At 32.7% G+C, this 12,267-nt stretch overlaps 1 protein-coding gene across 1 annotated transcript; it reads left to right on the top strand.

The window, feature by feature from the left end:
* The first annotated feature begins 473 nt into the window (after positions 1-473).
* LOC123667424 lies at positions 474-1,139 on the top strand. The gene is made up of 2 exons (XM_045601326.1): positions 474-959; positions 1,077-1,139. Exons 1-2 carry the CDS (start codon positions 474-476, stop codon positions 1,137-1,139), a joined length of 549 nt encoding a protein of 182 aa, XP_045457282.1.
* Positions 1,140-12,267: the final 11,128 nt, after the last annotated feature.

Raw genomic sequence — 12,267 nt, 5'->3', positions numbered from 1 at the left:
TAAACTAGTTCTTCCTATACGTGTTAGGATTAACTAGTATAGCCTAGGCAAAACTAGTTTGTCCTTAGCCCGATAGGATAAACCAGTTTAGGCTAGTCCAAACTAATTTGTCCTAAGCCCGATAGGTCAGACCAGTTTACGCCAGGCTAAACTAGTTGATCCTGATATAAATACGCACACTTTAGGATAAACTGGTATGGCCTAGACTAAACAGTCTAAAAAAAATTTGCAGAATCGAAAGTAATTCACACATGTACAAACATTTTTTTTATGTCACTAGGTCGGCAAACAAGCGTACGGCATTACCGTAGCTTATAGACACCTGCAACACCAGAAGCATCGCAAGCGCGTTGCCGACTCAATCCCCTCAGGAGCTCTGGTCACCGTACTCACCAACAGGAACACAATACTGCTTGAAAACAGTATTCTTTCAATATGATGGGGTCTTGGATAAAGGACAAGGCTTCAACGAAATGGTCAGAAGGTTTGATATACGTTTAATTCATGAAAAACCGCGCCGCGGGATAAAACAATCACCATACAAGGCATTATTTGGAATAGAACCCAGAGTAGGACTTTCGACTTCCTCTTTGCCGCAAGAAATCATAAATGATATTCAGGATAAAGATGATTTAAGGAAGGTAATAGAAGATGATCGTAATGTTAACCTAACAGAAGATAGTGATGGTAACGTTGTGGAAGTTAGTAATCGAGAAAAAGTTTCTTCATATGAAAATGACATTCATAAAGCTAGAACAACTGCAGCAGAAAATCTTGTGAAACAGGCTAAGAAAATGAAAGCTACTTCTGACAAGTCTCATCCACCTGCCAACATTGGAGATAATGTGACTATACCGATTCCAGATGTTGCTAAAGGCAAAGGTGATCTCAGAAACATTATTGGAGTTATTCTTCAGAAAAATGACGAGGGTTTTTACAAAGTTGGCACCAAACATGGAGTACTTCGGAAACAATATTATAGTTTTTATTTTTTTGTTACTTAATTACTTATATATCTTTCTGAAGCATTAATGATATTTTAAAGTAGCTAATATGTTTTTACTTTATTTTTTCAGATCAGAATTCGGCTTTTGCAATCAAACTTTTTTAGAGGTAGCAGATGTAAACCAAGTCTCTGAAATATCGTTAAGGACTGCAGCTACGAAACATTCAGTTGGATCAGGCCAAGGTTTTATGAGATGCAGCTGCTACAAAAACTGTTCCACAAACAGATGCCAGTGCAAGAAGGCACTCATACTCTGCAATTCTAAGTGCCACTAAAGTAAACCATGTAAAAATAAATAACAATTTTAATAATTGAGATATGATTATTGCTTCTATTAAAAACACTTATTATTTGTTATAGTATGATTGTTTGTATTACCAATTATCCATAATTTTTAACGACGAATCATTATGGTTTTAATAAAAATGATTATTTTTCTAATTACAGAGTATTTTATTCACTTTATCCATTTATTTTGACTTTCTTGATATACTATAATGTTTAGACTAGGCCATACCAGTTTATCCTAAAGTGTGCGTACTTATATCAGGATCAACTAGTTTAGCCTGGCCTAAACTGGTCCGACCTATCGGGCTTAGGACAAATTAGTTTGGACTGGCCTAAACTGGTTTATCCTATCGGGCTTAGGACAAATTAGTTTGGACTAGGCTATACTAGTTAATCCTAACACGTATAGGAAGAACTAGATTAGCCTAGGCAAAACTAGTTTGTCCTGAAATCGGGTTTGGCCGGTAACATATATACCGCATAACATTTCACTGAATGTCCCGATTTTGTTGATTCTTGTTTTAATCAGTAATCTTTGATAACGTATATTTACTTGAGTATCTTTTCGTCTACCTACGTTGTATTACTTGTCGATGTAATTGAAGTAGGCTGTTCTTCCTTTGCGAACAAACAAAATTATTAAACCACCTCTTTTATTACCTACTCTTTGAACCCTGGCTTAACTTCATATTTTCTTTTATTTCTTAAAAAGATCGCTCTATTAGCGATAAGACAACCTTTTTACATCTTCCTTTACGTATAATAATTCTGGTTTGTTTATTTGGTTCTGTACACTGAATATTATTACCATCAAGCGCAGTCAAGCGCAGGCTAGGAATTAAAAGTACATATGTAGTAGCTAGGTGCATATTTATAAACGACCTTTTATTAACCGACTTCAAAAAAAGGAGGAGGTTACTCAATTCGACCGTATATATATATTTTTTTTTTTTTTATGTATGTTCGGGGATAACTTCTTCGTTTATGAACCGATTTTGATAATTCTTTTTTTGTTGGAAAGGAGGTATTCATAGTTTGGTACCATGATAAGGAAACCAGGATCTGATGATGGGATCCCAGAGAAATCGAGGGAAACTTTCAAAAATCGTAAGGGTGACTAGTAATTTTAATCATGTTTTCATTAAGCACTATCAAGCACTACTATTTAATAAAGGTCTGGAGTCGATCTGATGATGGAGAAGAAAGATAGTCGAGGGAACTCTTCAACAATTTATAGCAATTACCTGCTGTTTGAACTTAATTCGTTTCTGTTGATGAGAACTTTGCACCTGTATGAGTTATAAGTGCCATTACAGTCTGATGATGGAGACAAAAGTTAGTCGAGGGAACTCTTTAACGATTTATAGCAATTACCTGCTGTTTGAACTTAATTCGTTTCTATTGATGAGAACTTTGCATATATATGAATTATAAGTGGCATTTCAGTCTGATGATGGAGACGAAAGATAGTCGAGGGTACTCTTCAACGACTTATAGCAATTACCTGCTGTTTGAACTTAATTCGTTTCTATTGATGAGAACTTTGCACCTATATGAGTTACAAGTGCCATTAAAGTCTGATGATGGAGATGAAAGATAGTCGAGGGAACTTTTCAACGATTTATAGCAATTACCTGCTGTGTGATCATCTGTGTCGCAGGACCAGGTTTGATGATGGAGCCCATAAACACTCGAGGGAATTTCTCAACAATTTACAGCAGTTACCTTTTGCTGTTTGACGACCGCTTTGATATAATGGTGCATGTGCCGTGTCGGCGGCGCCTAAACACCGACGGTCGCGGGTTCTATTCCCGCTCGGAGTGGATATTTATGTTTATACAAATATTTATTTTCGGTCTAGTTGTTAATCTTTGTGGTTCTCCCAACCTAGCCTCGGAGAACACGCTAGGCTGTCAGTCCCGGTTGTTATTACGTACACCTGATAGCGAACTTTACTCATAGTATGTCGACGCGTTAGCGCAGCGGTCACAGCACCGGCTGTTGCGCTGGCGTTAGTGGGTTCAATCCCCGCGCACGACAGACATTTGTATTGGCCATATAAGATGTTTGTCATGATCTGGGTGTTTGTACTTGTGTATTGTGTATGTTTCCGAACCCCCGACATAACAGAAAAAGCATCCTTGTTAGGTCTACCCATCACTAAAAATTGTAAAATAAAATAATTTTTAACAAAAAAAAAAACCGACTTCAAAAAGGAAACTAAAAAGTGAAAAATAAATTTACTTAGTACAAAGTAATTCGTATTTTGATTTAGTTAATCAGAAATGATTAAATAAATATTTTATAATTTTGAAGTTGGTGCCAAGTAAATACTACAACAACCTGGCTACAATAACAAATACAAACAACACACACACACAACAAACAAGTAAAAAAATATTATTAGATATCTCAAAACAATAACAGAATAATAAAAGTATTCAAACTAATAGTCAATGAAACAAATTATGAAAGAAAACTGAATACAACTTAGAGTAGATACTAGAGTAGTTATTGTTTTACTTGGCACCGACTTCAAAATTATAAAATATTTATTTAATCATTTCTGATTAACTAAATCAAAATACGAATTACTTTGTACTAAGTAAATTTTGGCGGTACCTAACACTCTTGTTATTTTCATTAAAATAGTTCTTGAAATAGAGACATATCTTAGTTTAATACCTTATTCTAGTTTCCCGTTACTATAGTTTTCAACTTACTGCAGACACATTTTCGTTAGTGTGTTACATAACTTTGTTTACCATGTTTAGGTATTTTGACCAGATTTTTTTCACGAAGGTCAGTATATTCGTGTGAAATGAGCTGAAGGGTAGGTCACGGTGCGTGACGGGATTGGGGTCACGCTAAACGCGCTGTCACGTAACGAATTAAGTTATTGTACTGTACAAAAATAATAACAGTTTTGTTTACTATCTTAATTTTAAATTTATTGAGCTTATCGATATTTTTAATTGATGTCAGATAAGTATTAAGTGTTAAATTTTTTGATGACCTGATGATGGTCCAATAAAGGATCGAAACGTCGCATGAATTTGCAATTTGTGGTTTGATTGGCACCTTATGTCCACTTTCCTGCGAACCGTCAACGAATACTTATAACAAATGGACACAACGATAAATAAAGTTAATTTTTTTTTCAGTTTTACAAAGCGTTTATTTTACACAGCAAAATACAGTTTTATAGCAAAACACAGTTTACGAGTTTTATTGTACATGTTTTTCATCCATTTACATCGATAATTAAAGTAATTATACACTAAATACATTCGTTATAAAAGATGATTGAGTTTGCTCGTAAACGAAAAAAAAAAAAAAAAACTACTTCAATTACATCTATGAGTAATAGAACATAGACAGACGGAAAATAGTCAAGTAAATGCTCATAATAGCGATAACGATTTCGGTTGGAAAAAAAAATAATCGAAATCGGTATGCCCAGTCAAAAGATCTGAGGTAACAAAAAAAAATACTGTCGAATTGACAACCCTCTCCTTTTTTGAAGTCGGTTAAAAATATTATACTTAGTTAAATTTTTTTTTTTTTTTTTTTTTTTCGTTAATGTGAAGCAGCATTTATGTGTCGGTTTCGTGATTTTTATTATACCGTAATTCCCATTTATTTTGGAAGAAAAAACAATACGAATAATTAAAATGTCTAATCCATTTAGATGATTTTGATGATTAGATCCATTAATGTTAAATGTAAGATGATGGAATAAATAAATTTTATAATTGGAATATAAATAAACTGCTCATTATTGGTAATAGGTAGTAGGTAGGTAATCTAAGAATTTCACTTATATTTTGCTTTATATTGAATTACTAAATATTCATTAAATATATAATAATGAATGGAAGTGTCACAAAAAAAATTGAATTCTTTTATGTACCGTGATTTGCAGAAATTATGAAAATAATTACCTATTCCATTTTATTCTAAAAGACCTGATAATGATGCGAAGATTATACTATCTTTAATACAGTGAGTATTATTTAAAGAAAAATCTCATTTTATCCTGAAAATATTTCGCTATATAATTTCGACGTGACTCAGCGATGTTTCTCGAAGCTTTTGACATTTATCTTACGCATAATGCAGCTCTTGAAATTTCTTGATCAGGTTTTAAAGGGATATTTGACGATCCGCGTGGTTCCACGTGCTTGATATTTTATTATTTATTTCTGTAAGAGTTTCTTACAAAGCATACAATCGAACACTTATCAAGTAACTAACTATGCCCTACGGGTTTGTCCGCGTAATTTACGATACCGTGGGAACGAAATCACTTGTCGAACATGAGAAGTAGCCTCAGTTCAGTTTAGCTTCAGCCTATTGCAGTGCTGGACATAGGCCTTCCCAACTTCGCGCCAGATATCCCGGTTTTCCGTAATCCTCATCCAGACTACACCAGACATTATACAGACTAAATAAACGGACACACTTAACAAAATATTTTTAACTTTAATTAGTTAAACTATCGTACGTAGGTATATAAGTTAAACTTCAATTATTATTAGACTATTGTACGTAGGTATACAAGTGAAACTTTTACTATTTGTCGTCTAAAGACAGCCATGGGAAAGGTTATTCACGTGGAATTATAGAAAGAAAAGGTGATATTTAGACTTAATCATCTCATAGGACTTTTACCCGATATTTGAGTTGGTCAACTGTATATCTATAGTTTATCATAGCGACGAACGACAGCTAAAAGTATACGTTGATGAAATTTTAATGTATTAAACTAACTTTAGCCGATATCAAATTAATTAATATTTGCATTCGTTCACTTCAAAGACATCATAGATATTGAATAAGTAACCAGAGTAATAATCAAGTGCAACAAGCATTTAGCGATTAAAATGTGACATTTTGAGTTACGTTATGAGTACGTAAGTACTTATAAAAAAGAGACGGTATACAAAGTTTGTGGTTAAAGAACATTATTTTTCGAAAATAATTTATTAAACGTTTTTCTCATCTCGAATTAAAAATCAAAATGTTACGTTGCGCTGTTGTATGTTGTAAGTTCCATTAATTCTGATGTGGGTGTTTGTCCTTATAAGTCTGCTGGAAGCTGGTTTCAATACTTTTTAGAAACAGTTGAAAACAATCAATAGATACTGTAAGTAGAATATTTATCTGTAAATCCATAAGGAGCAGTGTTTAAGATTATAGTCCAAATCTTCTACTCAAAGAGAAGGCATTAGTCCAGCTTTGAGTGATTTCTACAGTAACTGTATCGTAAAACTGTTTGTTTTATGTCTTAAATCCTAAATCCTTTAAAAGTCCTAGCTACTCGATTAAAATCGATGTCGCAATCGAGAATATTAAAACGAAATTCATTAAATATTTATGAACGATTTAAAAGCATTACACTTATTGACATTTCATAATGGAATCATTCGATTTGACGCCTAGCGGGCGATTACCTCTCTCAGCCCTTTAATGAAAGCCATTTGCAGTTCATTCGACAGTGGATGATTAATCTAGACTAATATTAGAAAGTAAATGGGTCTGTTTGTTTGTACGTATAAAAATATCAGTATGTATTAGCTACATTTTAGAAATCCTAATAAACAAAATATTTGAGAAATTAGTATTGTAGTTTGTAGAACAAGATGAGACGATAATGTAACATTTGATTATGTGTAGGTGCAATGGTCACATCAACAAATTGATGTGCTACCGCCTGCATGTTCAAAAAAAGTAAATGGATTTTTGATTTTTGTTTGTGAAGTTTTTATTTTTATTTTATTTAATTTAATCTATATTTTAATTTACGATAAAATAAAATAAAGTCTTTATCGCACATAGGTACATAAAAAACATAATATGAATATAGGCAACAGAATTGCACCCCAAAACTGTAATGTAGCAGTGAGCGCAAGTGTGATGTCTAATTAAAACAAATTTTTATTAATTAGTTATTATTTTGTTTCAGATACCATCGAATCCTGAGCAAAAATGTCATTGAATCATAGTGAAAATATTAGTAGTGATTGAAATATAATGTTATCGATAAAATTAAATACCACAAAGAGACACAGATAATTGTACCGTGAGTGTTGTGTTGTGAAATGTATATCGACAAATTGTAGTGTTAAAAATGTGTTTGTCTGCGAGACTAGTTGTAACAGTGACAGTTTATTCCATCATAAGTTCTGTTAGAGGTCAGCAAGAAGTTCTTCTTGAGGAATCATGTAAGTATTTCAGTGTTATTAACTTGATCCAACCTATAACCTACGACAGATTGCCATAGGTATCATTATCTGTGTAGGAGAAAGCTCGGATCTTAATCGCTATCAGGTCTATGATAACAACCGAGACCATCATCTCAACATACCCTCCGGGATAAGTTGATGAGACCCAAACCTGAGACAAATAATTATATAAATATTCCTCTGATTGGGAATCGAACCCGTAACCGCCAGTTAACACTAGCCTCTCTATATAGCACTAAACTAAAACCGTTGTTTGTCAACCCTTATGCAGTGGGTATTATTTTTAAAAACATATTCATATAACAATACCCGCATCCCGTGTCTTAATTAATCTTCCGAGGATATTCTGGAGTGCTGTTTTAAATTAATTAAGTACTTCCATTTATAATTGGAAAGGCGATAGTCATTCCATATTCAAATATTATTGGATTTCCGTTTTTAACCGACCGCGTACAAAGTTTTTAATTAGGCTGATTGTTGTTGTACGCAATATATTTATAAACTAACTATAACCATCTATTTGATAGGTTTAATTTAAGAAAAAAAAAACTAATATATTATATAGCTTATAAGCCATATTATCCAAAAAAAAATAATAATAATTTTCCAATTCATACACGTCCGTTTTGAGATTAGCACGTTTAAACTAACAAAATCTTTAGTTTTATGATATTAAGTATAGACTTTTTATTTTTATTTCTATTTAGAATTTTAATTGAATTAAAACTTTATTTGTTATAACACCACCTAATTCGTTTTCTGTAATGAGTAACTATTTATATCAGAAAATATCCACATATTATATGAAATAAAAGGTACCTGTTATATATAAGTTAATACGACGCAGTAATTATTTACCCAATGTATACTAAATATTGACAATATCAAATGATTAATATGAAATTTCATTGAGGGTAATTATGCCTCGAATATGATATAAATATGATCCAACATTTAGATCGTTGCTAATGACACTTTAAATTAACGCGGAATTGTATTTCACTAATTGATGCCGAAGATCGATAACTAATTAAATCGAATGAAAAATTTATACATTGAAGTAGGCTTCAAAGGCATATTTAACCCTTATATAGAGTCGGGGGTCAAAAATGATCTCAACGGAACTATTTTGCGTAATAACTTTGAGATCCAAGGCCTGGTAGTTTTTTGTGCTTATGTAATCTCACTACGTTGTGAGGTGCTGAGAGTGACGGACAAGCGTCGTCTAACATTCCTAAAAATGGAGGTATGCATAAACATGGGGTCACAAATGACCCCCGACTCCGGGAATGGTTGTATTATTGTTAATTTATTTAGTAAAGTTTTTTGTTTTATCAATAAACTATTAATATTTTCGCCGGTTATGATGTTTGGTATGATGTTAGAGGATCAAAGCGATGCATCGAATCAAAAATATATGTCCGTGATTCCGCAATACTTGCCTCTGAGAACGAAGAAATCAATAACCCTGAGGAAGTGGAAGATGTTACCTGTTCCGACCCACATGAACTTGAAACAGTCAATGATACTTCGAGCTTAAACGGCGAATAAAAAAAATAACAAGAACAACAGTGCCAAAAATATAACGTGTACTAAATGTAAGGCTAAAGTCAATGAATGTTTATAAGGCAATATTTTAGTTTTACTTGATTTGAAAAGAAATTCCTGGTTTATATTATTTGGTTCTTATAGGAAAGCGATATAGATAAAAGTTCCTATGCCATATATATATATATATATATATTTAAATAAGGGCTCCTAAAATGTATATTGTTCAAATAATTATAAAAACGAAATAGAAGTTGACATTGTTAAAATATGAATAATTTACAGTAAAAAGTATAATTAAGACAAAAACTCCGTAGTTAATAACTTGTTTAATAATAAATAAACCGAAGTATTATAAACACATTGACAGTTTTATAATACGTTAGAATACCGACTAACAAAATTGATGATGGGGTCACTTTCGACCCCGAATCCAAGTATGTTACTAAAAATAGCGGCTTAGCGTGATTTAGCCTGTAACAGCCACAAACCGTCGGTGGTTTAGGCGACTACTCGTACCACTACACCAGAGTGGTTGTTTATTTATTTAAATTTAAAAATGAGAGGAATAGACAAAAAAATATATTAGGTACATACGCTTTTAGAATAAGTTGGTCAAATCTTACATAGGTAAATTATGAGTTTTACATGGAATTTTAACTTGTTACTTATATCTAGTATTATTAACTATTTTAGCATAGCCTTGTTTTGAGTGTAACCTGTTTCTGACAGGTAACTGACTCTTACTTGAAATGATTTCCATTTGACCTGTATAACCCTTAAAGGCAATTTAATATCCCAATTATACTGGAATAATTTACCTACTAACCGTTACGTATATGATATTATTGTCTATCATATATGTACGTAATTATAACTGAGGTATTTAGAAACAAACGTTTGCACTTGCAGTGTAGAAAGGTCTGGTCTGAGTGACCGTAGCCTCCAAAAAATGAAAAATTTGCTTTGTAAGGATGACGTTTGGCATTCTTGAAATCACAAGTATCTTATATATATTATTTTTTTATACAACTGGGCTGACAAATAAGCGTGTGGCTCACCTGATGGTAAGCGATTGTTGTAGCTTATAGCGACACCAGAAGCATCACACACGCGTTGCCGATTCTACCTCCAATCTCCCCCAGGAGCTCTGGTCATCTTACTCACCACAGGAACACAATACTGCTTGAAAGCAGTATTAATAAGCTTCTATAAGGTTGAGGTATTACCCCAGTCGGGCTGCTCCAGATTTTGAGCACGATATTGCCTGCTTTGCCCTGCCCCCTAGTAAAATACTTAATAATTTACAATTACAATAGCATTATTATGTTAGTTACATGAGTTTTAATCGAAATATTTATGTCAATTTTACAATACAAACTCATGGCCAGAACAAGTCTATAATTCTCAATTTCATCCTAACCATAAACAAAAATATAAAATGTTCTTAGCTAGAAGTTTATGAGATTAATGTCAGTGTAAAATTACAAACAACGCGTCGCTCGCGTTAATTAAGCTAATTAAAAACAATACCGTCCCACCAAGCACCACAAGGCTTAGTATTAATATCAGCGGGTAATGATGAAAAAGGTTTATTTATATATCATTATAATTATGTAATTCATAGCGTTAGGGTTGGCTAAACAAACATATATTAACAAAGGGTATGATTTGAAAATATAATAAGCTTTTTAAAAGGCTGTAAGCATGATTTAGTATTGTAAGATACGTTGACCGGTATTTAAGTGTTTTGTTTACATAATGATGCTCAAAAAGCAAGTAAACAAAGGAACGAATGACATAACTCCTTATCCTCCATCATTTAAATCGATGTAAAAACGCATTGTAATAGATTTTGGCAGTATTTAAAAATAGAAAATTTACAATGATTAATAATTAAAAATAATTTATTAAATTTGTCTTGTTCGATGATATTAAAAATATACTTTTGTTCTTTTGTATTTGGCCCGTAAATTGAAGCGGTTTTTTTAATTATAACTGACGAAATACTTTGTAACATTCTGATTGTATCACACACCGTATAATAATGATCCTTTAATCTCAAATGACTCAAGGACCGGGCTACGTGCTCGCTTCAAAGTAAAAAAAAATCGAATTCTTTTGACACCTCTCAGGCCTATCCGCGATCGAGGGGATTATCGTTTAATCTAATAAAAAATACGGTAAATGGAAAGATATTTACGGTGTGACTTTAATTAAAAACCGTTATTATGTCACTGAAAGTTCCAAATAGCTTTTTAAATTAAGAGACGGAATGTTCAAATGATGTTTTGTAGTTTTATTGGTCGAATGTAGTGTTGCCCAAATGCAAGAACAAGACGAGACTTAGCCAGTCTTGGTCTTGGTCTTGCGCCAATACACCTGGTCTTGGTCTTGGTCTTGGTCTTGCGCTCCCAGTCTTGGTCTTGGTCTTGGTCTTGCAGCAAGAGTCTTGCAAGTCTTGCAATTACCTATTAGTCTATTACTATTTATTAAAGTTTACTTTAAATCTTAGAAAAACGTATTAGAATTGGAACATTGTGAGCTTGAATTAACATAGCCATAGTAAAGATCAAGCAGATTAATAAATAACTGAAGATTTGATAAGAAATTCGAAAAATCAACTGACCTATATGTCGTTTTCCACGGAAGTAACTGTTTCTTAATAAACATTTATGATTTATAAGCTTACATTTGCTAAAACATGTAAAAAAACAAATTAATTACAATAACTTGACTGTATTTTAAAGAACAATACTTATCTGTCTAGAAAGAGATTGAACCCTCAACTTATAAGAAATTTAATAAAAGAGTTTTACGATTTATCATTTATTTGAATAAAAAATAAAATACAACACAAATCAACAGCTTTATCATTAGGTTATGATACTTTATATCAATTTTTTTGACCAAGAACTAATACAAAGTAACCATCTGGCTGACTCATCACTTAACCTATTTCTATGTTTTCTAATTACTAATGATGCTTTAGAAAATAACCTCTCAGCAGGTACTGAAGTTGCAGGTATTGAGAGAAAATCACGGGCCATTTTCGATAAAATCGGATACTCTGTCTCATGCGTCCTCCACCAATCTAAAATGTCTTCCGAGCTGGCAGTTCTTGGTTTTCTCAGGTACTCCTCGAACTCGTCTATCACTAAGCCTTGAAGACAAGAT

This window comes from Melitaea cinxia, chromosome 28, assembly GCF_905220565.1.
Source record: "Melitaea cinxia chromosome 28, ilMelCinx1.1, whole genome shotgun sequence".
Taxonomy (NCBI): Eukaryota; Metazoa; Arthropoda; class Insecta; order Lepidoptera; family Nymphalidae; genus Melitaea; species Melitaea cinxia.
Note: the sequence above shows the minus strand (reverse complement) of the source record. Positions and strands in the feature narration are given on the sequence as shown.